The sequence below is a fragment of the Rattus rattus genome, chromosome 3 (assembly GCF_011064425.1).
Source record: "Rattus rattus isolate New Zealand chromosome 3, Rrattus_CSIRO_v1, whole genome shotgun sequence".
NCBI classification, from domain to species: Eukaryota; Metazoa; Chordata; class Mammalia; order Rodentia; family Muridae; genus Rattus; species Rattus rattus.
In genome coordinates, this window is record NC_046156.1 from 202,900,817 (window position 1) to 202,926,250 (window position 25,434).

General features: G+C 45.8%; 1 protein-coding gene across 1 annotated transcript in view; it reads left to right on the forward strand.

Annotated features, from left to right (window-relative positions):
- The window catches only part of Jmy (junction mediating and regulatory protein, p53 cofactor), a 69,924-nt gene extending 58,729 nt beyond the window's left edge, over nucleotides 1-11,195 (forward strand). Inside the window, exons 8-11 of the mRNA XM_032899023.1 lie at nucleotides 1,428-1,523; nucleotides 3,195-3,798; nucleotides 6,053-6,363; nucleotides 9,962-11,195. Coding sequence (XP_032754914.1) covers nucleotides 1,428-1,523; nucleotides 3,195-3,798; nucleotides 6,053-6,360 — 1,008 coding nt within the window. The 3' untranslated portion in view covers nucleotides 6,361-6,363; nucleotides 9,962-11,195. The remainder of the gene's footprint in view (nucleotides 1-1,427; nucleotides 1,524-3,194; nucleotides 3,799-6,052; nucleotides 6,364-9,961) is intronic.
- The last annotated feature ends 14,239 nt before the right edge of the window (nucleotides 11,196-25,434 follow it).

The following is a 25,434-nucleotide window of genomic DNA, read 5'->3' on the forward strand; positions in this document are numbered from 1 at the left end:
TATCATAATCACAAACGTGTATCTATCACGGGCCTTTGTTCAGTGTGTGTGTGTGTGTGTGTGTGTGTGTGTGTGTGCTTGTGTGCGTGCGTGCATGCTCGAGTGCTAGCGCTCAATTTCATTTGTCTTTCTTAGTCACTTTGCATTTTAGTTGTCTGTTCCAGGGTCTCATTCCACCTGTGACTACACTGGCTGGCCAGCAAACTCCAGGAATCTGTCTGTCTGTACCCCTTTCCATGCATGGCTTCTCAGTTCTCATGTTTTGCAGTAAATGTTTTGCTGATAAGCCATCTTTGTTCTTTTCTTTTCCTCTTATTTGTTTGTTTGTTTTGAGACAGGGTTTATTCTATAGCTACGGCTGTCCTAGAACTTGCTATGTAGACCAGGCTGGCCTTGAATCCAGAGAGCTCTCCTGCCTCTCTCCTGAGTGCTGAGGTCAAAGGCTTGTGCCCTCAGCACCCCTGCCCACCTCTCACCTTCTAAAGAGACAGAGATCTTTCCTTGTGGGTTTTGCTGTCTTCATTCAAGGCTCACACAGCAAGAACTGCCTTTGTCAGGACCGAGGTTGAGCCATGAGGTGAGGGTGAGAGAAAAGAGGTTAATTCCTAGGTGAAATTAGTCTGCGAGAGGCAGTTTTGCTTTGTCTTGTCTTGTTTAAATGTGACTGCTTCGTGAGGTTGTGTGTCAGCCTTGAGCAGGGGTCACGGTAGTCCTCTCTCATTCCGTGTTAGCAGATGTGCAGCTGGGTGAGCCATGTCACCTAACATTGATGCGGAAAAGCAGTAACACTTGCCTACCTAGACAGTCTTTTCATTGTTTAACTAGAATACAACCCGATGAATGAGAGTTTCCTATGGAACACTGGGGTGGTTGAGCAGTGAGGAGAAAGTTAAACATGAGTGTTAGTATCACACCTCCTGCAAGGAATCAGGAAGAGTGTCGGGAGTGCGCTTTTCTAATGCTGCTCAACACTGTGTAACAGCAGATTATTGACATGGTTCCTTCCCTTCCAAAGGCCAGAGAAATAGAGTTAATTCTATGACAGCCAGAGCTACATAGAGAAACGCTATCTTGAAAAATAAAAACAAACAATTTATTGCTGTGCTAGTTGCTGATTTTTATTTGAAAACTCACTTATATTTGAGTTGGCTGAATGTGAAGCCAGAAGTAATTCTGACTGAATTTGTTTTAGCCCAAAGCCTTGAGACAGACAAAGCTGTTTGTTTCAGAGAAGTGCCATCTTACTTAGCTGACTAGTGTGAGATTAGGAGTGTAGTGTTGTTCTACATTGTCAAAGATTTTGTCCAATGAGTCATCGTGACTAATTTGTTTGACATACTCGGGAAAATCTTCTCCTTACCTTTTCTCTTGTTGATAATTAAAATAAAGTGGGCACAGCATAATGCACTTACTTTGTTTGTTACCAGAGGAGAGACAAATTGCATGAAGAAGAGGAAAGAAAAAGTGCCTGGGTTAGCCAAGAGAGGCAAAGGACGCTGGATAGACTGCGAACGTTTAAGCAGGTAATGGAAATGCAGTCTATTGATTATTCGCATGGCTTTTCAGAGAACCATGGGCCTCTGACTGTAGGGCTTCTGTTCAGAGTGCTTCCTGGCCATAGTCGTTTAATTGGCTTCCTTCTCTATGGCCAAGCTGGACATTAATATTCTTCTGACTCCTGGTGCCCCACCTCCTGAGTGTATAAAGAATAGGTTGGGGATTTAGCTCAGGCCCTGGGTTCGGTCCCCAGCTCCAAAAAAAAAAAAAAGAATAGAGTGTCAAGAAAGCCTGGATTATTTTGAATTAAAGAAATTATTAATGGCAATAGTACAAAAACACTTCATTTCACTCCTTCTATCAGAAAATTATCAGGTTTTTTTTTTTTTTTTTAAGGCAGTATAATTAAAAAAGCTGCAGGAGTGGTTCCCGACAGTTCCCACTCCTCGAGGATCTGCGCTCTGGCTGTTACTCTGTCAGCCGCTTTCACACTGTCCCCTTGGCAGGTTGTTACCTGCCTGGCACTCACATTGCCTCCCGAGGGCTATGCTATCGTGGCCCCACATCACGCTAGCCCCAAGCATTCTATAGCCTAGCCTGTCTTCCTGTCACGGACTCTGCTCACACTCCCAACAACCAGATTTATATGTTAATACTCAATGTACAATACATCCACACGATAAACTTACAACCAATGATGAGGATATAAACCGCCCACCTAGATAAGATAAATTTACAGAAATCCATCCTGACTATCTTGACAATTTAGGACCACCCAGGTCTGGGCCATCGTTCTCAGTCTCCATTTTCATTGTCTCCCTCTCCTCTGCCTCCCTCCCTGCAAACACTTTGTCCCTGCCTTATTCTTTTACTGTCCAATCATGGCCTTGATCTAACTTGTGCCAGCCCTCACCTGCATAATGACATCAACCTACACCTTGTAAGCCCCCCTCCCCTGCCCCCTTTTTAAAGTTTCTTCTTTTTTTAAGCATTTGAAAATAGTTTCTTAGCTTATACATTAAGTAGTAATATATACATTTGATAGAGTTTATCTACTGTTTCTTCCTTTGAAGATTAAAGTCACGTGGCTAGTTTTCTTGTTTGTGACATGAGGTCTTTCTGGACAGCCTTGGGTAGACTGGAATGTGTACAGACCAGGCTGGATGCAGACTCAGAGCCCGCCACTTGCCTCTGTGTCTTGGATGCTGGGATTAAACACAAGTGCAGCACAAGGCCCTGCATGTGGAGTTCTTAAGCAGTTGGCCTCATAGGTGAGAGGGGACAAGGCTTAGCATATTTGATAGTAGATAGTGAAGGGCTTGAGGATAATTGTTTGAAAGGTATTGAAAGTTAGGCACAGGGCTGGAGAGATGGCTCAGCGGTTAAGAGCACTGACTGCTTGTCCAGGGGTCCTGAGTTCAGTTCTCAGCAATCACATGGTGGCTCACAACCATCTGTAATGAGATCTGATGCCCTCCTCTGGTGTGTCTGAAGTGTGTTTATTTTATTTTAAAATAAAAAAATTTTAAAAAGGAAGTTATGCACAGGCATTCTACTTTGTTTTTTTTCCCCTGTCTCTTGGATAAAATCAGAAAAGAACCAAATAAATAACATTCTGTTAAAGGAGGAAATGATTAAGCATTTGTTGGCAAGTTAATTTAATATAATGCACTCATTCCCTAACTTTGATATTTTAGAGGTACCCTGGACAAGTCATCCTTAAGTCAACCAGATTACGAGCAGCTCATTCAAGAAGAAAAAGCACGGCAAGTCCTGTGCCCTGTGAGGAGCAGTGTGACTCTCTCCCAGCAGTGCTGCAGGGGGAGGGGAAAACAGAGGCGGGAGAAGGAAGAGGCCAGCTTGGGTCTTCACAGACAGCAGAGCCCCGGAGCCTTGCCCAGCTTGAAGACACTTCATCAGTACAACCTGAATCCACCTCATTACCTCCTCCTGCTGTCACCTCTGAACGGCCTCCTCCTGAGTCAGCTCCACTGTTGACCAATAGTGACCCCGAACGGTGTTCTGTTACTATAGATCCTCTCCCACCCCCTCTTCCTCCAACACCGCCTCCTCCCCCTCCACCCCCTCCCCCTCCAGCCCCACCTCTGCCGGTTGCAAAGGACAGTGGAGCCACCACCCCTGCAGAGACACTGGAGAAAGATGCACTTAGGACGGAGTGTGGCGGGAAGGGCATCCCCAAGTCGGCCAGCGCACCCACAGCACACCTCTTTGACAGCAGCCAGCTGGTCAGCGCCCGGAGGAAGCTCAGAAAGACTGCGGAGGGTTTGCAGAGGAGGAGAGGTGAGTGAGCGGACCTGTCCCACTAGGTCCCACTCTGCTTGAGGGTGAAGCAAGGGGGGTGTGTGTGTGTGTGTGTGTGTGTGTGTGTGTGTGTGTGTGTGTGTGTGTGTGTGTGTGTGAGAGAGAGAGAGAGAGAGAGAGTGTGTGTGTGTGTGTGTGTGTGGATGGATCCTGCATGGAATTCTGTGTGGCAAAGCTTAAACTATGATTTTTCTATTTACCATTATTTGATAGCGAACATTCAGGGTCACAGCAGAGGAGAAATCTTACCAACTCACAGCAACAAATGTTCTCAAACATGAGATGCTAGTCCTGTTTCTAAAATGGCCTCTGCCATGACATTTGATTAAGCAATACTTTTCGTGCTAGGTAAGAAGAGGTGCGAGGCCAGTGGCAAGGCCATGTGTTTGGTCACAGTTTAGGATTGAAGACAGAAGAACAGGAAGCTATGTGTGCAACTCACCGCATGCCCGGCATGCATCAGTAGAGAGATTTCTAAACACATTTCCCTGGCCTTTAAAGGACTTTGAGTTTGCATGGGGCAAATAATGCAGAGCAGTTTGCATATTACATTTGATCTGAGAATATTCTGTAAAATCTTTCATAACACAATCTGAATGGAACCTTGCATGTGAAATAACTGAAAAAAATCCACTGACAGTGAACCAGCATTAAATTGTGGTGGTGTGTGGGTGTGGGGGGCTGTGGGGGTGTATGAGAGTGTTGGGTGTCTGGGGGTGTGTGGGTGTGTGGTGGGGTGTGTGGGTGTGTGGGGGGGTGTGTGTGTGTGGTGTGGGGTGGGGGGGGGGTGGTGGGGTTGGGTGTGGGGGGGGTGGTGTGTGTGTGGGGGGTGTGGGGGTGTGTGGGTGTGGGTGTGGGGTGGGGTGGGTGTGTGGTGTGGTGTGTGTGGGGTGTGGGTGTGTGGGGGGTGTGTGTGTGGGGTGTGTGTGGTGTGTGTGTGGTGGGTGTGGGGGGTGTGTGTGGGGTGTGGGGTGTGTGTGATGTATATGGGGGTGTGGGGTGTGTGAGTGTGTGGGTGTGGTGTGTGTGGGGTGTGTGTGTGGGGTGGGGGGTGTGTGTGTGTGGGTGTGGGTGTGTGGGGGTGGTGTGTGGGGGTGTGTGTGTGGGGGGTGTGTGTGTGTGTGTGGGGTGTGTGGGGGGGTGGGGTGTGTGGGGTGTGGGGGGGTGTGTGGGGTGTGTGTGTGGGGTGTGTGGGGTGTGTGTGTGTGTGGTGGTGGGGTGGGGTGTGTGGGTGTGTGTGTTGTGAGTGTGTGTGTGTGGGGTGTGGGGGGTGTGTGGGGTGTGTGGGGTGGGGGGTGGGTGTGTGTGGGGTGTGTGTGGGGTGTGTGTGTGTGTGTGTGGGGTGTGTGTGTGTGGGGTGTGTGTGTGGGGTGTGTGGGTGTGTGTGTGTGGGGTGTGGGGGGTGTGTGGTGGTGTGTGTGTGTGTGTGGGGTGTGTGTGGGGTGTGTGGGGTGTGGGTGTGTGTGTGGGGTGTGTGGGTGGGTGTGTGGGGGTGTGTGTGGTGGGTGTGTGGTGGGTGTGTGGGGGTGTGTGTGGGGGTGTGTGTGGGGTGTGTGGGTGTGTGTGTGGGTGGGGGGGTGTGTGGTGGGGTGTGTGGGGGGTGTGTGTGGGGTGGGGGTGTTTGGGTGTGTTGGTGTGTGTGTGGTGTGTGGTGGTTTGTGTGTGTGGGGGTGTGGGGTGTGTGTGTGTGGGTGTGTGGGTGTGTGTGTGTGTGTGGGGGTGTGTGTGGGGTGTATGTGGGGTGTGTGTGTGGGGTGTGTGGGAATATGTTGAGGTCAGAGTCACTTGTAATACCATTCGTAGTTGTTCTCTGCCTTACTTATTGAGACAGTTTCTCCCTGAACCTAGAGCTCACCATTTCAGATCGACTACCGAGCCAATGACCCTGCCCCACCCCGTCAGGCTCCACCCATGTCCTTGCATGTCCCAAGTGCTAGGGTTATAGGTGTGCACAACTCTGTCCAGCTTTTATATGGATGTTGGTTCTAAACTTAGAGCTTCATCTTGGGCATAGCAAGGACTTTACCTACTAAGGCATCTTCTGGCTCCAGTATTAAATTAAAAAAAAGAAATGTGAACCAATCACTGCCCTACTTGGGACCGGTTGTGGGTATTATGGGGGCTCACCTGTCGTATTAAGACTATCATATTCAGCGTGCATTCGAGGTCACAAAATTTGACCAAAACTTTAAAGCTCAATAATCCTCACTGACTGTTTTCTCTTTTTTCAAAGTGAGCTCACCCATGGATGAAGTGTTAGCATCCTTGAAGCGTGGTAGTTTCCATCTGAAGAAGGTGGAGCAGCGGACTCTGCCTCCCTTTCCTGATGAAGACGATAGTAATAATATTTTGGCGCAGATAAGGAAAGGGGTAAAATTGAAGAAGGTTCAGAAAGAAGTTCTGAGAGAGTCCTTCACGCTTCTGCCTGATACAGACCCTTTGACACGGAGCATCCATGAGGCTCTGAGAAGAATTAAGGAAGCATCCCCAGAGTCGGAGGACGAGGACGAGGCTTTGCCTTGCACAGACTGGGAGAACTAGCAGGTACACGTGCACAGTCGTGGGCTGTGCTCGCTGATGAGCCCCGGCTTCCTTCCTGCTGAGTGTGGGGCATGCTCATCATACGTGCTCCATAGCACAGATAATACATGTGTACATTCCAGTTCTGACCCCAGAGCAGTGTCTTACTCAGTGCAGTGTCTGTTTTATCCAGCATCCCTCCTGTGCAGTCAGGTGTAAGTGTCTCTAGTGTATCACTGTTACAGTTGTGAGGGCCTCTGTATCCAGGCTGCTCTGGAACGCCATGTGATTCTCTTGCCATCATGGTATGGATTACATGGTATGGGCAGCAAAGTGTTTTATTTATTTCTGTGTTTAAAGGTGTGTGTGTGGGGGGTGTCAGGGTGGGGCATGCGCATGTGCGCAGTACCCACAGAGACGAGAAGAGACCATTGGTCTTTAGAGATGGAGTAACAGGCAGTTGTGAGCCCTCTGACATGTGGTCTAGGAATCTCTTTCAGGTCTTCCTGCAGGTTTTTAAAGAGTGCTTGACCAACCATTAAGCCATTTCTCCAGCCGCAGACAGACTTACAAACCGTGTGTTTCTATCTTGCTCATTAAAATATCTCAAGTGTAGTTATATTCCAAGTAAAGAAGACAGTGTTATTTTTATCATCTTGACCAGAAAAGCCTTTTTAACTGAATTACTCAAGTTAGACTTACTGAATCTTGATCCTTTCTTTGCTGCCCATAAGGGAGTTTTCTCAGGCTAGAAAATTACCAAGTTATCTGGTTATATAGCTTTCTACATATTTAAAATGGTTCACCCACACTATTGTTCTTCACTGTCTACATTAATAAGTTACAAACAGCTTGCATCCCGTGTCTAGTATAATGGTTTACACACGCACCGTAATACTTGCAGTCTGCTGCGTGCCTGCCGCCCTCCCCCTTTTGAGGTGGAATCTCACCTTGTAGCTCTAGCTGGTCTGGCACTAGATACACAGAACAGGCTGGCCTCCCTTCTCATCTGCTGCTGTACTGGTGAGTTCTGGGGTTAAAGGCATGTGCTACCAAGCCCTGCAGCTGCTTATTAAAAGCTAATTATGAAGTGATTAGCACAAATCACACTTACAGAATAGTGATGATAGCGTATGCCATAAGCTAGTTACATAGCTAAAGGACTGACAGCTACGTCCTTGGCTGCAATAAGGTAATGTGTGCAAAATGTACAGGGCATGTGACATTCTACTCTGAATAATTCTGTTCTCTGACAGACTCTATGGTATTTACTAAAACAGGAAGAGTTAACGAGACTTGGTTGTATTGTTAATACCCCAGCCATGTTCAGGAGGATCATGACTTTGAGGCCAGCCTTTATCACATCTCAAAACAAAAACAGACGAGTGAACCCCAAAGAGGCAACACTCTAGCTAGAGGAGATGCGTGTGTGCGTGCACACACACACACACACACACACACACACACACACACACACACACACGACAGCTATTATTTTTTTTAACCTGGGCATGGTGATACACACCTTTAATCCCAGCATTCAGAGACAGAAGAAGGACTCAGTTAGGACTTAGTTCAGTCTAGCCTGGTCTATATAGTGGTCTTCAGGACAGCAAAGACTACAAAGACTACTTCCTGTCTTGAGGGGCCTGCAAAAAAATGTATTTTAAAATGATTTTTAGCAGGGATGTATACAGGATAACTGTCCTTGGATGGGAGGGTCTGCACAGGATCCTTGGCTGGGTGTGAACTGGCCATAGGGACTGGTGAGCCTGAATTCCTGTCTTTGACTCCAAATCTGACAAGGTGGGTGTTTAGTGTATATGCAAGTGCACATGGATTGGGAAGACTTGGCACAATGAAATGGGAAGTATTCAAATAAATGATTACCACAAAAAGGATTTTTACCTGTTCCTTTTGGACGTAGAGGTACGTTAAGGAAAACACCCCTCCTTGCAGCCCTCATCGTCAGGATGGGCCTCAGTCTTACACACAGGTTTAAAATCACATTCTCTATAATGTGTGATTGTGCATTACCTTCTCCCTGTGTTTTCCTTTATTGCTGTAATGTACGGAGACCCTAATTTTCAACCATATCAGTGTTTCTGATTAATGTGTTAATATTCAGAGACTCAAGTTGTCTTTCCCGGTTCTTTTCCAGAGTACATATTTGCATATCCTCCTCCCTCTCTATCCTCCTCCCTCTTCCCTCTTCTGTGTCTCCTTTTGGCTTCTCTTACTGCTTACCTGTGTAGCTCGCCCAGTCACCACTGACTGGTTAACTGTCCTTTGTGTCCTTATTGCTACACACAGCAGCACCTGTCAGCATTGCCATGCTTGTCTTCTCCCATCCCACCAGGTCTTGCTGACACATAAGACAGGGCCTCAGCATGTTGTGTAATTCAGCTGAGGTGATTTTCATGGCTGGGCACTGAATATCAGGACACTTTGTGAGGGAGTATGAGGGGCTGGTAGTGTTGAACGAAAACCAGGGAAACACTGAGCAGATGTATGCCCTGCGTACCTTTAGAGCTCCTTTGAGAGATGACTGTGAGGTTTCCCAGAGATGACTGTGGCTAAGTGTCCTGCAGTAGCTTTCTAAACCTGAGACAGAATCATAGACTTTATGACAAGGTTCTAATTTGTCTCCTGTAGGGTCTTTCTCAAACTTCTAAGTATAACAGTTCAAAGAGAAAACTGCTGGTAGTCCTTTATAAAGGGAAAAGGAATACGTGAAATTGATCTTAACTTTTATCTGACAGGGAACTACAACAATAACCTTTCAGTATGCAATTGACATACAATTGTGAAATAGTTTGTGTGTGGTGTTTCCAGCTAGCACATCTCAGCGAAGGATCCTACCAAACCAAAATGGATGTACTGGGAAGACACTTTGTTAGAGCCTCTTAGTCTACAAATTAGTCATCTTCTGATCACATTAGCTGTGTTGAGATGCTCAGTGCCCATGTATAACCTCATTAGTAGAAAACAGAACTATAATACAGAAACAAGTTTGCAATACATGCTTGTTCATGTCTCTTTAAAGAATGGTTTTTATCCTCCTCCCGGCGGGCAGGTTGATAAAAGCAGTCTGCCTCTGTTGAAGCTTAAAGACTACCATTTAATAGGTCCTACTTACTCTCCTAAGGAACGGAAATGAAAGTGAATCTAACACCCTCAATAGTGATCAAAATTTGTATTAAATGACTCTTGTTCTTACTACTTTAAGAATACAAACATCATGGGGGCTGGGGAGGCGGCTCAATCTTTAAAGATCATTGGCTGTTTTTTAGAGGCCCTGTATATAATTCCCAGTACCCGTGTGGCAGCTTAGTGGGTAACTTCAGTCACAGGGATCTGACACCCTCTTCTGGCCTCTACAGGCACTGAAGGCACATGGTACACAGACATACTCAGGCAGACACTCATTTACATAGAAAATAAAATCTAGTTTAAAAATTATAAACATTTTTCTTAAAAGGGAATGCTATACCATTATTGTATAGATTACTATTGAAAAAATATTCATTGACGATATTTCCATGAGTATGAGGGAACAGATTTATGCTCTATATTTAAGAGGCATTTTGTTCTAATATTATATTATTTTGTTTGCAAACAGGTAACTTAACAGAGAGAAGAAAAATACCCATGGATGAAGACTGGCTCTGATTCTTTTGGGGGAAAGTTTAAGCTCTTGGTCCCACAGTTGGATTCCATTAGATCCCGAGTCTATTGACAACATGGTATGACACAAAAGGAAGGAGACGGGGGTTATTACTGTTCAGTCCCTCTCCTCCATAGTGCTGACGTCAGCTTTGTGTGCAGTGTTCCCGACTGCAGTGAGAACAGGCGCCGGGGGACGGCTGTTCTTACACATTCTTTTCCCGGCTGCCCACTCACAGTCTCACCGTGGCCAGGCGCGTCCCTGTGAATTGGGACAGCACGGGGTTGGCGTCCTTCTGCTGTGCAGGCTGCTTGGGATTCATCTTCCAGGGAACTGAGAAGATGCTTGCTTGGAGCACAGCTGCTTCTCCACCAGGTTATAGAAGCAGAGTGACGGGCTGACCAAGATGTTTATCAAGATAGTTATGGTCAGGAATTAAAAGAAAACAACATGAAATGCACTTAAAATGTCCACGTCACTCACTCATCTCCAGAGGAGATGTTCAGTACCTGAGAAGCCAGTGGAGATAGATGCCTATTGTGTGCACCGAAACATGGCACATTCTCACAGGGCATATTTTTAAGAGGCCACCGTCTTACATTTTGTAAGAGTTTGAAGTTAAAATTTCCATGCTTTTAAAATAGCGTTTCATAATTCTGTATTTAGAATAGTTTGAATTTTATGTGCGTCCTGTTTATGAGAAGCAATGCTTTGTAATTTGATAATGTTACTTTTAGTCTTTTTGTTTGAACTACTGCTTGATTACTATAACTCATGACTTTCCTATTGAGAATCAAAAATCAGGATTCAACAGTAGGGATACAAACAAATTACAACTCCGTGTATCATGCACCAGTTTAAGGTTTATTGCTGTGCTCCTGGTGGGGAGCGTGTGTTGAGTAAAGGTCTGGAAGGCAGGGGGCGGTCCCGAGAGCCTCCGGCCGTCATTTCACCGTCTTTTTATTCCGCAGCTAGAATTTTAGGAGAGTGTTTGTTGCTGTGACTAAGTCTTTAAACTTACATGGGCAGATCCAGAGCTGGCCTGGCTGTGTCTGTAAGGGTCCATTTATGAGTGGAGCTGGCGCTGCTTGTCGGTGCGGACATGCCTGTAGGCAGATATGCAGGACCCGTTTACAGCACATTGTAGTGTGTGCTAATGATGGAGGAGGAATTGAAAAACCAAAAAGAACTTCATTCTTAGAACGTTCTTCCCCAGCTTTGCCCACCTGAAAGCCTCTCAGTGTCTGCCTCCAGGAACATGGCTCCCTTCTTGTCACTTTTAAGAGATGTTTCTCTTTAAATTAATTATGAAAAATATTCTTGTAACGGGTTATAGAAAACCAAATCTTTGCACTTAAAACATTCATGTTTATTGATGAGACTAGTAGCATTTACTTAATGTATTGGTTTTAGTCCTAGCATAATTCCCACATCTTGTCCACAACAATTAAAGCAGCTCTGACAGACAAACCTCATTCCAAGAGGAACTCTGTGCCCTTTATACCCCGTAAGTACCAGAATGTGTCTAACCCAAAAGCCATTGGCTAGATAAAAATATTTGAAATGCTTCAAAACTTAGAAACTTTCTCAAAGTCACCCATCATCTATGCACTTGTAACATTTACAGATCTACCTGTCCATCCATGCATTGTATATCCAGGATCTCAGTTACTTCCTTCTGAGACCAGGTCTTGCTGTGTAGCCCTGGCTGGCCTGGGACGCCCAGGTTTGCCGCAGCCCTCTTCTCTTGTCTCTGCTCTCTGCCTCTGTTACAGGCGTGTGTGCGTGTGTGCGCCTGGATTTTTTTTTTTTTTTTAAAGATTCATTTTTAAAATTATTTTGAATTATGTATACAGAGGCTCTGGCTTGGTTACTGGGAACCAAACTTGGGTCTTCTGAGGTCATAGTGCATGTTCTTAATCCTAGAGCCATCTCTCCAGTCCCATTTTTTTAAACTTCAGAAAAATCGGGAGTATAATTTAACAAAAGCCATTGTGTTGTAATCAGTTTTAGCAGCAGACGCCTAGGCTTTGTAGGTGGGGATGGATGAGGACAGGGAGCACTTCTGGGCACGTCCTGACATCCAAGACACAGCACGGAGCCTTCAGCCTGTGCTCGAGGAAGTGATTTCCTCCCAACATGCCATTCTCTGCCTCGGATTCTTGTTCTCAAACTGGAGTGCAAGACCTCATGTTCCACCTCTAGCATTGCTTCTTAATCCTCAAGGAAAGATTTTTACTTCACAAAATCACACACACTGGAGTTATTCATCATAATAAAATTTAAAATAATTCGTATACATTATCAAATCACCAGACAAGCTCTCATTAATTAATTTAAAGTGGCTTTAGGGCCCCGGAAAATGACAGTAAGCATGGTATCTTTTTCCTCCCATCTTAGTTTCCTAAACACTTAATAAAACACAGAGCTGCTGCTTCAGTTTAGATGCAACCGGGAGACCAGAAGTGATGAGCTCTGGCCTCACAGTTCATTCACGTCTTCAGTTGTCATGGCGTCAGCCAGTGTGTCCAGCTCCTAGTGCATATTTTATACTGGAGATGGGAAAGCAGGAGATGACTTGAGATGCTCAATCTAGTGTTATTCTTCATACTTGAATGTCAGTTTCAATATTTCCCTGATTCAACCCCAATTATGTATAGCAGCCAGTGTACTATGTATAGAAAAGGCATCTCTCGATTCAAAGTCCTCATTGCTTTTTTAGCAGTAAGAGTTGCTGGAGAATGAGGACTTTTAGAGGCTAAGCAATGGCCCTGTTTAAAGAGTGCTTTATATGGGGGTATGAAGTTCATGAGACAGCCTGAAAACAATCATTCCTTACTTGTTCATTGTGCACTTAAAACTTTTTTGCAAAAATCTTTCCTTTCCTTCCTGAGATAGGTGTAGCCCTAGTTGTCTTGGAACTCCCTCTTTACACCTCAAACTCAGGGATTTGCCTGCCCCTGCCTCCTGAGTGCTGGGACTAAAGGCTTGTGCCACTACACCTGTCGTAAAATCCATTTTTAAAAAGATACTGGTGTGGTGTGGACTCTCCTCCAGTGAACACAGACTCTACAGTGCGTGTGTTCAGAGGGTTCTCTTCTATAAACACGAATGTAGAACCATTTTTGGTGCACAGTCCTAGACTGTGGTGAGTTATGCAGACAACACATACTAAGAATTAGAGTCCAGTAGGACACAGCATGACAGCCAGCACCCACATGGCATGGGACATTGATGCACTTGCATTCTCTGGACACCCCACCCCCAAGAGACTTCTTTTTGGAATTCATTCACAGAATGTTGGTATTTGTTTAAACCAGTGCTTTTCACCCAGCTTTGTAATACACTCACCTCCAGACCCCAACCTGCAAAGTGACTTTGGGTCTTCGTTGGGCCTATCAGGGAGTTTCGAGTTTCTTACACTTCACCAGGTAAAATAGCTAAAGATTGACCAGCTGCAGGACATTGCAAACAGCGCAGACAGCTTAAGATGCAGCCATGTGACGGGGAGCAGACACGTTTAAGTTTTCTGCACTGACTATAAATGATTATAGAAAGGTAAATGTGCGTATTGAACATTTTTTTTGTGCTTGGTGTTGCCAGTGAACCAAGACCTTAGACGGCAGAGGGGGAGAAGGCAGAAGCACCTTAGTGCTGAGCCCGCTGCGCTCATGTCCTACTACTGGAGTAGTTAGGCCCGAGCCTTCCTGTTGGTTAAAGCACATTCAAATCCTGCCTGATTGCTTCGAAATATGAGGCAATGGTATTTTTTATCCTATAAAATAATGTAATTTAAAAGGTTTTCCTAGAAAATGAGTTTATATTGTTCTCTAAACTATGCTGTGTGTAAACAGAAACTTAAAAGTAGGAGGCAGGAGAGAGAGAGAGAGAGAGAGAGAGAGGACCCCACTAAATGTTCCCCGGATTACGTTAAAGATGTACTTATTTTAACTTTTTTGTTTTGCCCACAGTAAATGTACAATTTGGCATGTGTATGATGATTTAATGGATTGGGTTCCAAGTTTATGAATGCACCCTGTCTTCAGAGCACACTCACTGGGCCTCTGTAAGGCGCATGCACAGAACATGCCCGAGGCTGCATGCTACAGTGCTCACGACTGCTGCCTCATGCTGACTCCCAGTCGTTTGTTCTGAGAGGAGGGGAAGTCTCATTTCATCTGTGTTTTTACAGATTCAGTTACAGTGAACAGTGGCTCAGTTTGGCATTGGAAGTATGTAGGAAAGATCTTGAAATGTTTAAAAACAAAAGGTGTGGATGTTGAGTTTTAACAGGAGAAAACACTTTTACTTGCATGTTGTATAGTTAACTCTCAAGGGGTATGATGTGGCATTTTAGGTTCTCTGTGCACATTCCATTGTCTTTCCTGTAAGTCTTTGCAATTACTGGTGGCATCTCCCTTCTGTGTGGTTTCCCCTTCATTTGTGTAATATAACAAGGGTTGCATCCTCTAGCAGTTTCTTACGATGTCTTTGACACAATCCCCACTGCCTTGTTGAATCTCTCTCTGTACTGTATGCACTGCCAAGTGTGAAACCATAATACATAGTTTATTGAGAAAGGGAAGGCTGCATGAGTAAAACCCACTGGGGCTAAAGGAACCGACACGTTCTTTTCACCAGTTTTGGGTAAGTGAGAATTACAGTGGCAGACTGACTCACCATTACTAGCTTTGTACAATGTTATAAAGGCAGAACACTATGCACTGTGCTTGGCTTCACAGATGGCTTTCCCACCACGACATTAAGTGGATTGTCCACAGCATACTATAAATGCCATCTCTTGCAAATTTATATACCCAAATACGCTCAGCTAACTCAAGTGTTAGCAGTATAAGCAGACTCCTAAACAGGCATTTATAGCAATACTAGGAATCTCCATCACTGTTGACCGCCGCCTTCTGCTCCTTAGTGCAGCCTTTCTGCATCGTAGTTGCCGCATTTCTTACCTCTCACACTCCTGACTTCAGAGTTAAGTTCTTGCTCACCCAGTGTTGCACTCACCTTTCGTATTGTACATGCAATGTAACAACACAGTTTTGGTGCTTAACAAAATTTCTTTTTTTCTTTAATAAAGGATATTTATTTGAATTAACTTGATTTTGTTTATTTAAATACTATCACCAGTAAGACGTTTATTTCAAAGTGGAGCATAGCAATATTGTGCAATATTAATGTTTTATTAAGTTACTTCCAGCTGCCTAATACCTTGACAAGAGGCAACTTGGGGAGAGGCATGTTTGGTTAGAGTCAGGGGATAAGTCTGATGGCCTGGTCAGGATGAAGAGCGGCCTTGTGTTCAGATTGCTTCCTCCTTTCCACTCAGTCCAGGAAACCATGGGATGAGGCTCACAGGTTCACTGTCTGTCTCTTCCTCACTTACAGCGTGGCATTTCCAGTGCTGTGTTCCCATGGTGATTCTAGGTACAGTAAAGTTGATGACTCAAGAGTATCGGTTACAGTCACGTGGACCGCGTGTGTCCACTCTGAGCTCTTCTCCCCTGGATGCTGTTGTGAGACAGCCATGGCAGCTTTACATGTACACGGATGAAGCGCTAACACGGTTGCCCAAACGTGGAGAGCTTTAAATGTCTTCATTTCAGGAGTTAATTCATGATGATCTAAATTGAAAGAGATTATCTTCATGCTTGGAAATGGATACTAGAGGGCAGTAGACACTGCCCGTTTCTGTCATAATAGTTTAGTAGCAGAACAGGTAAAATCTATTTATCCCCCAAGGCCATGGAACTTGGACTGGCAACACGTGTTTTATGTAATTGAATGCCAGAGTTTGAGATAGGAGTCTGAGGCAGAAGGTAACCGTCTGGCTGCCTGGGGTGTAGCCCTGCACAGCGCCCTCTGGTTCTGAGGTCAGGTTTGTCCACTTGGCAGCAACTCCCCATGAGTGGGTCATTTTCATGCTGAAACAAAGACCCGAGCTCCTGACAGCCCAGGTTGTCTGGTCCTTCACGTCCTTCTCTTTACTGTTTGGTCTCCCACAGTCCAGACTGTGACCCTCTCCTGACACAGGCTATTGTGTCTGCGATGTGGGGCTCAGCTTTGTTATCTTTGAGCCAGGACATAACTCTACCATCCCCCTCTGTCAAAAGAGGTGGCCATACTGTCCTGTGTCCCGATACCTGGGAGGCATTCTTACCTGCTCTGACTTCCTTTCTTATTCCCTGAGGTTTGCAAATCCCTGGATGCAGGACCTCTCACTCCCCAGCTCATACCTGAGCTTCATGATGGCTTCATGATCTCCCATCCTCCCATTCTTGCCGTGACTCAGTAACTCTCCTGGATAGGTGGTTTTCTTCTGGCCTGCGGCTCTCCAGCTATTTAACGAGTTCTTCATTTGGATCTCTGATCCAGAAATGGTGTCTCTGTCAAGATAAACCCACACCCGTCCACCTTTCCCCACCTTGCACAGTTCATGACCTGTTGCCCGTAGACCTTGCACTCTCTGCTCACAGCCGACTCTCAGAGTCTTACCAAAGTTGACTCTGACTTCCCATCCGGCAGGAAAGCCATCCTCTGGTCTCGATCTTCATCTTTGAGCTGTTCTGTGGCACTGGCTTCCACATGGTCTCTCCGCTGCCTTCTCTCTCTCTGCATATTCTGTAGTGAGGTCAAGCCATGCTCCTCCCCGATGCTGCACTCTGTGAACTCCAGGAGACTGACAGTCTCTGCCGTCTGCTCCTGTGTTCCTGAGCTCTCTGTAGACTTTTATTGCTGGAGCTCTTAAGCAAAGCCTCTCTTCCCAACATACACGCAGTTTGACCAACTTTGTATGTCTCATTCACCTATCCATGTCTTAAAGCTTTGTATCTGAGCGCATGTTCTCACTTGGAGGTGTTTCATTTAAAGGGAAGGTGTCACTCGCAATAGTTTGAGTTCAGGGAACTTGATTACCCTCACCTGTCCTTGCCTTGTGAGTGTTGAGGTTATAGATCCATGCTCCCATGCCTGGTCTTTATGTGGAGACACAGAGGTCTTAGGCAAAGTGAGTTTACTAGGCTGGGCTCTCACCCAGAATCACCGGTGCCTGGTCACAGTGAGGATGGTGTTTGCACACTGACCGCCTCAGCATGAATCCTCCTCTTGCTGCCTTCACAAGGAGCCATCCCTGCAGACACCTAAGTTTGCCCTTCCAGAGCTGACATGTGAAGCCATCTGCCTGTGACACTGGACCCAACAGCCCTAGCAAACCAAGGTAGTATCTATCAGGTTTCCACGATGGTGTCACCAAAGGACCTTGGCCTTTTCTCAAGTCTGTCCCATTACCTGACTCAACCTGTGTGACATCAGTTGTCCCATTGAGTGCCCTTGTTTCTTGCAGATGAACCAGGTAACTAACTGTACCCACCAGATGAGAAATGCTAACACGGGTCTCCTGTCTGGGGCATGGCCCTCTGCTCAGTCAAGTAGTGGAACTGCCTGAGGTGACAAAGACTAGGACACCATGGCTGCTTCATCTGAGTTGTTTCTGTTATTAGGTAGACATGAAAGTGAGGAAAGAGGAAGCAAGACACTTGACTGGGAGTGGCTGTGTGCAGAATTCAAAAGTATCTACCACAATTAACAGTTCTGCTGAACTTTATAAATATTTTAATATACCAAATTTAGGAGACAGGGTTAAAAAAAAATTAAGCACTTAAAAATGTCAATAGAGAAATGGGAGGAAAACCAGTACAGCACCTACAAAAGCAGTTAGCCTCCGTAGTAACTACAGTTCACTAATGGTTCCACTTTAGATTGGCAATTCCAAGTGTAGACATGGACTTGGAGTACAGTGTCACACTACTGACGGCACTAACAGGCTCTACAATACAGGACATCCACAAAGACAGACATAATGCTCTCCTGAGACAACTGTGTTGTGGATGACATGTGCCTGAATTAGGAGACAAGTGTGCTATGGCAGCAGTCTGTAATAGCCAACAACGAAAGAAAACCCAATGTCCTATCAGCAAGTAAGTGAACAAAGTGTTCCTTAAACATGAATGTACTTAGTGGGGGACAGCAAGAGAAAGGGGTCTAGTTTAAGAGAGCAATTTGGGTGAATCCCACAAAGAGCAAAACAATGATTCCAGTAAAGTTAAAAACACGCAAAACTAAACTATAGTGTTGAAGGTATTATTCAGATAGTAAAATGGTTGTCATAGAAATCATAATTGTGGTCACTGTTGAAGCAAATACCAGGATGCTGACTGATTCAGGCTCTCCGTAGGGTGTCCAATGCTAACGTCTCAGATGGTTGTTGGAGAAGGGTTTAGTAACCTGTTTGATTAGGTCTATGCATTTTAGAAATGAGTATTGCACAACGTGTCTTTAAGATGGTTTTAGGGTTCTAAAACTTGCTTCTAGAATTCAGTTAATTTTTTTCTTGCAAAATAATTTGCATTGCTTATTATTGAAAGCACTGGGAACCATATCTAGCTGTCCAGCTCTTCACTGTTTCCTTAGCTGGCTGCTAGTGAGCCAGATGCAGCACCCTGGCGGGAGTAAGCACAGCGCAGACTTCTGAAAGGAGTCTGTACTGTTCTAACTGGGACTGTGTGTGTGTGTGTGTGTGTGTGTGTGTGTGTGTGTGTGTACTCTTCTGCTGTCGAGAGTATTTTTTTTAATGTATATTTCAAGTCTCGTGGGTGTGGTTTTTAAGAACAAAGCCACTGCAGTGTTCCGGTGTAGAATGAGGAGCAAGGACTTGCCTAGTCTTGCCTCTCAGGATGTAAAGAGCGATGGAAAGGTCTGTGCATCTCATTATTGAGAGCCCTGAAAACATGACTATTGCTTATCATTACCTGGAAGGCAGTTTAGAAACAAAAATGTCCAAGACTAGGAAGATGTCCAGTGAGTCTGAAAAGGCAACAGTTACTGTTTATTCCCTTAATACTGAATATCGATCTGGCTTGTTTGTATCACAGTTTGTCACATTTTAAGTTAATAAACGACAGTAACTTCAACTTTGTGGGAGGAATGGAGTGCAGTCGTGCACACACTAGTGCATCTTTAAGAGTCTCCTGTACAGCCAGCCCCAAAGAAAAGACCATGGGTTGATATGTGGGGAGGGGAGTTGGTTAGAAGACAAAGCTGGCTTCCCACACCATTGCTCTACCCTAAAGCTACCATCACACTGCAGTCTCCAGTGTTCCCAACACAGAGCAAGAATGAGCTACTTAGAGGCACTGTCAAAGTTCCCACAGCATGGATGCAACCAAAACAGGAAAAGGAACTAACGGAAACAAACAGAACAGTTTGGAAACTGGGAAGGGGGTTATAATCACTTATCTCCAAAGAGTAGGAATACACCCACACATGAATTCGCAATGAACACTTAGAAGTCAAGTCTGTGACTGTTGATTTCCATTCCTTGTCTTCCTCTTGAAGTTCCCATCCTGATTACTAAGCCAAGCTAAGTTTCCTGGAAAATCAGTGAAGAACACTCACATTACTAGAACTGCATATGCTCCAAGGGCCAGAGCATGGGTGTGTCCTATGTGTCCATGCCCCTACACTGTCATCCAAGAACACAGCCTGACCTACAAAAGGAGTGGACTGCCCAGGCCTGACAGCCTTGCAGTGGTGGGGAGGGGGCAGAGCTATGGCCGACTAGGGCTTGCCAAGCTGCTGTCACTAGGCAATTACCAAGGCCTAATTTACCCCTGGGTGACTGACTCACTGCAGGAATGTGGTAGTCCTTCGATCAAGAATGTGCTGGTATCCAGTACTTCAGTAGCCACCAAGAACAACAGTTATGAGGAGAGAGCACTAAGACGCGGCAGGTTCCCGGTGAGAGGCGGCTCCTGCGGAGTAGGTGATTTTGAACACTTCTTGCACATGTAAATATGAGTGGAAATTTAACATGGCCGTCTCTACCATGGCTTTATAATTGCTGCCCAAGTCGACAATAGTCTAGATGCCTCACCTTCCTTCCCAGGCAGAGCTGAGGGGACTCTGCTAGGGTCTCAGCTGGAACCCAGCCATCTCACAGCCTGTACAGGAAGTGCACTGAACGCAGTGTAGCCTCCCTGAGGGGAGTGACCAGACCGGTCCCTTACCTTCTCTGTTTGTGCCTCCGTCTCCTCCTCTGAGGCATAAGGCTGGACAGAATCTTACATTTTCAAATCTTCCATCTGTGGTTTTTGAGTCCAACAGGTCACCGCAGGTGGTCGGTGAAGCGGAAGTGCTTTACAGCCCCAGGCTCCTGCCCACCGGCGGCACGAGGGGAATGGAGTCTCACACGGAAGAGAACCTGTGCCAGCTGGGGGTGGAGTGAAAGGAGACAGGGAAGACTAGAGGCCGTCTGCCACAGTCCAGCAGAAGCCACAGGGCCCTGCTGAAGAGGATCAGTGGTCGCACCAGCCTGGGACAACGCTTCTTCCCAAGGCAGATCTTGTTTTGGGGACCCCAACCATAAAACCCACTCGTTCCCTTCAAAGTCATGCATGTATGCCATGGTCAGAAATCCAAGGGACCTCATGAAGTGGTTGCTTCACCAACACTGACACCCTGGTCCCACAAAAGTCTCAGTACAGGTCTTTGCTCCTAGTCTCAGCTTAAATAACAGCTTACACAACACCCCAACATCACCCCGAGAAAAAATTTACATCTAAACGGTGTCCACCTAAAGAAAGAAACTGGTGGGGTTGGGGATTTAGCTCAGTGGTAGAGCACTTGCCTGGGAAGCGCAAGGCCCTGGGTCCGTCCCCAGCTCGGAAAAAAAAAAAAAAAAAAAAAAAAAAAAACTGGTTTTACAGTTGTACACACTGACAAGTCACCATGACAGATCCTCCAAGCAACTGTATTTCCCACTAAAGTCCTCTGCTCCCTTGATGGCTTCTCCTTCCCTTCTCATTCTTTCTCTGTTGGGGATGGACCCAGTGCCACACCGCAGTGCTACACCCCCCAGACGAGTCCTGTACTCTTGTAGTCTCAGTTCTGCCCAAGACAACCACTGATCTGCTTTTTGTCACTAGGGAGGTAGGCTTGCCCCCTTTCACCCAGCATGGGGTTCAACACACACCATTCCCTCTGTAATTACTGGGCAAGCAATCTATTGTACAGATGCAGTACTGTGGTCTGTTCCTTACACCACACAGTGATTTCCAGGTTGGAGCCACCGAGACTAGAGTCACGCACTAGTGTCTACAGCATTGTGCACCTTTACTTTCCTTAGTAAATAATGGGAGCAGAATGTTGGCTTGTATGGTAGGGGTATATTTAATACTCTCAACATTTTGAGGTAACACAGGACTTCTGGGCATTTGAAGAGGGAAAGATGAGTTTCTTCAGAGGCACAACCGTGAGCTCTCTCCTGTTCCCACAATGTGATGAATGCCATGGGGACAAAAGGGAAGGTGGTTATAAGCTCTACACCATTTCCCACATCTGCAGAGGAAGACATCCGGGCCAGAGCTGATGGCACTTGCTAAACAGGCTGTGTCAGCAGTCCAGGGAGTGAGTGAGTGTGGGAATGAGTGACAAAGGCAGGATGCATTCTTTGTCAAAGGAAATACCAGGAAGGGTATCTATCTATGCCTGTCAAGGTTGAATATCCTTGGTCAACTTTATATTGGATGGCACATCAATAGTCTGCGGCTGGGGGATGGTGTCTAATAGGAGTGTCCAACACAACTTCCTGAAGTTTGTGAATGTTGACGAATTCTCATTTCTTTAGGCCAGCCTTTTGGAGCTGGGAACAGTCCCACTCCTTTATGAGGACACCTCATGCCAGATAGAATGTAAGATGGCATTCTCCATTACAATAAAAATGGAATCAAACCACTGCGTTACAAAATATTTGGCTATACCTCTCAATATTAAAATCATATTTCAGTAGAAGATCCTAGTTGAAACGTTTTTCTCCATTGTGTTGCTGTGTATTGTTCACAGAAGGTTATTTAAGAGCATTCTTAATGACAGCAGCAAGTGTCTTATTTTAGCTGAACACACCTTGATCCATGGCATTTTAAGTATTACAATTAAGTAGTCAAAAAATAAATATTTTGAGGACAAAAAAGTCAAGTCACTTGAATACTTAATCATAACCTCAACAACAAATAAAATTATACTTAATCCTTGTTCTGGCTAGTTTTGTGTCAACTTGACACAAGCTAAAATTAAAATCATCTGAGAGGAGGGGATCTTAACTGAAACAAACGCCTCCATCAGGTGAGGTCGTAGGCAAACCTGTGAGCATTTATTCAGAGTAATAGAGAAAGGAGCAGTACAGGTGGGAACAGCCCTGGTCCTGTGTTCTGGAAGCAGCCCAAGCAAGCCAGGAAGGGCAAGCCAATACCCAGCTCTCTCCATGGCCTTGACATCAGTGCCTGTTTCCAGGTTCCCACCTGGTTTGAGTTCCTTTTTTGGCCTCCCTCAGTGATTCTGGATATGTAAGCCAAAATAAACCCTTTCCTCCTCAGGTTGCTCTGGTTATGGTGTCTCCTCATGGCAACAGTGCCCTAACTATGACACTCCTCCACGCATAGTATGTTGGGAGTTTGAGATGTGAAAAGATTATATTGGTTAAGTTTTTCTTGGTTTATTTTTTCTAAGTGGAAAGAATGGGAATGAAACTCAAGACTTCTTTGAACTAAACAATAAAAATAAGAACCTGTTGAGAGCTGCGGCCTTCATCTTGCTGTCACAATCATCTGTTCTAATGGAAGCCAGGCTCACTGAGAAACAAAGGCTCGTTACTGCTTGCTGTGAGCCTGATGACTAAGGCATGGGGTGTTGCCATGCGGTCTGGCTGTCCCAGAACTCATGGAGACCAAAATAGCCTTGAACTCAGAGATTTGCCTGTCTCTGCCTGCACAGTGCTGGCATTAAGTGTACATCACCAACATCTAGCTTCCAAACACATTCTTGAACTTTCTATCAGGCAGAGTGCTAATGAGACAGTGTGTTTATGGAATTCTCACTGCAACGGCTTATCCTGCTTACCTCAGAACAAGCTATCTAGTCCTTACCTTAGAACATAATTTGAAATGAGCGATCTTTTCTTACAAGTGACACTCAGCATTATGTTGAAAACATCTTTCCCGGAAGATCCACAAAGTCTGTAGCTGTGTTCCTTCACACGAATGGCATCTTTCCTTGCAGTGGGAGGGGAGCCACACAGGTCACACAAGAGTAACCTAACTTTAGTCCTGGGGTGTCAGAATCCTGGCATCTCCACACAGTCATAATTCGGCTTTGGGTTTTGATATAAGCAAAACCAAATTTCCAATTGAGAATTTTAACAAAGAATTGGAGCATCTACCATGCAAATTCCCTTATGTTGGTTGTTCTTACCTGGAAGCTCAGAACCAGATGTCTGGAGTCACCTGCCCCTTTCTCAGGCCATGCTGAACTGTCCTTCAGAGTGTCCTTTCTAATTCCTTTCTCCTGGCACAGGGTTTACTATCCGGGATTTCAAGGGCTCCTGTCCTCTCTTCACTCTTCTGATCTGTCTGTCACAGCTACCCCAGCCATCCTTTTCTGGTAACTCTGAATCAATTCTCCCATTGCTCTCCAGTGTAGGCATCAGATCGACAAGACCTCTGAGAAACAAGCCACACAAATTCATGTGGCCCAAAAGAACTCACCTCCAGAGTAAGCCAAGAAATAGACAGATCTGCCCAGCAGCCTCCCTACAAGTTCATGGTGGCAGGTACATTTTCTCAAGCTCAGCTAGGAAATACAGAAAGTCTAAACATCTATCTACTCACGGATTAGAGAGCCCGCTGAACTCATCCCTGGAATCCACATGAAGTTGGATGGAAAGATTTTTCCTCTGACTGTCGCCAAGAGTAGGCTCATCTTGCCCTAACAAATTTTAAACATTTATTCTGTTCAGTAGAGGAAAACATGGCTTTTGTCAACTCAAGATTTAGGATTTCTTTTCTTCCTTCCCTGGTATTTAAGTTCCATGCCAGGGTGAAGGTGCTGGGCATATGGCGGGCCTCTATCCATGCTGCATGTGCAGGAACATCTGAGCACTCCTAACATTCACCAAGAGGTCCCTCTCCGTGTTCTAGACCAACCCGTGGCCATGTTCCCCTTATCCTGGCCTTTGTCTAGGTACAGCAGCCATTTTTGTCTCTCATCCCTGTTGTTTTTTTTTTTTTTTTTTTTTTTTTTTTTTAGGAGTAGAAAGATCTCTAAGGTTTTTTTTTTTTTTTTCTTTTTTTTTTTTTTTTTTTTTCGGAGCTGGGGACCAACCAGGGCCTTGCGCCTAGGCAAGTGCTCTACCACTGAGCTAAATTCCCAACCCCCTCTCATCCCTGTTGTTAAGGGGCTGAGTGGGGACCTTTCTTTGTTGGACAGCTCCCTGGCTGGAATACATTTCCCCTCCATGCAGAAATATCTGTAGGTCACGCCCTGGGCCCCCAGGCTTCTGCTCTGACTTCTAGAGGCTTCCTATTTATCACCAATGCCCATGGGATGGGAAGGAAGTCTGTGCCCAGGGACTCTCCCTAGAGTCTTCCCAACCCCAAACAGATGCCCCCTCTGCTGTCCTTCCTTACCACACTGTCAGCTCTTGACCATCTCAGTCGACAAGAACACTCAAAAGTGAGAGACTGCAGGAGCCTCTCAGTCCTGGGGGGGGTCACTGAACTGGAAAGCTTTTGTGGGCACTGAATTGGTGTGGGATTGAGATAAGGGAATGCTAACTATCAGGGATGGAGAAGAAAGTAAAAATGTCAAGCGCCTTTCTGTCACTTACCTCTGGGCTGTTTCCTGTTTTGTTCAGCAGTTTCTCCACCTCTCTTTACCTGGTCTGCCACAGTGAAAAGCCTTCCTGAATCTGACCTGGAGGAGGTTTTGAGCCCCTCTTGCCTTTGTAGTCCCAGTGACTTAATTTCTCTTTGATGCAACTGCAGTCATGTTACTTCAAGGGTTTCACTGATTCTCCTTGACGGAAGTAGAGCTGCTGGAGGGCATGAGCCAAGCCTGCAGTCTGGGCTGCCCTCTGCTGTGCCACTGGTGTGCCCAGTCAGGGTCTCAGGGCTGAACTGCATGCGTTCTCATTTACCCTCATCCCTTGAATTTTCAGTCAGCAATTACTCTTCACGGCACAGTCCAAACACCTGCCCCCTCCAAAACGGCCTTCATGTGAGCACCTTCCCCATGCGTGCGCCTTCCCACATATGCGCCTTCTCTTGCATGCTGATGTCATGCGGCTACCTGGCTCCCTCACAAGTCTGTACTGGTGATGGGAGGGCTGGCCTTCTCATCTGCTTCCTGGGCTGACGCATACCTCATAAGTGTTCATAAAATGATGGGTGACCAGCTAGAGGACACTGGACGCCACCGGAGGCAAAGTGAAGGATGTGGTGGGGGCTCCTGACCTGAGGGGGAGACACTGTCCTGCTTTGCCACAGTCCTTGCATTTTCCTATTTCTTTCCATCTTCCTGTTTGC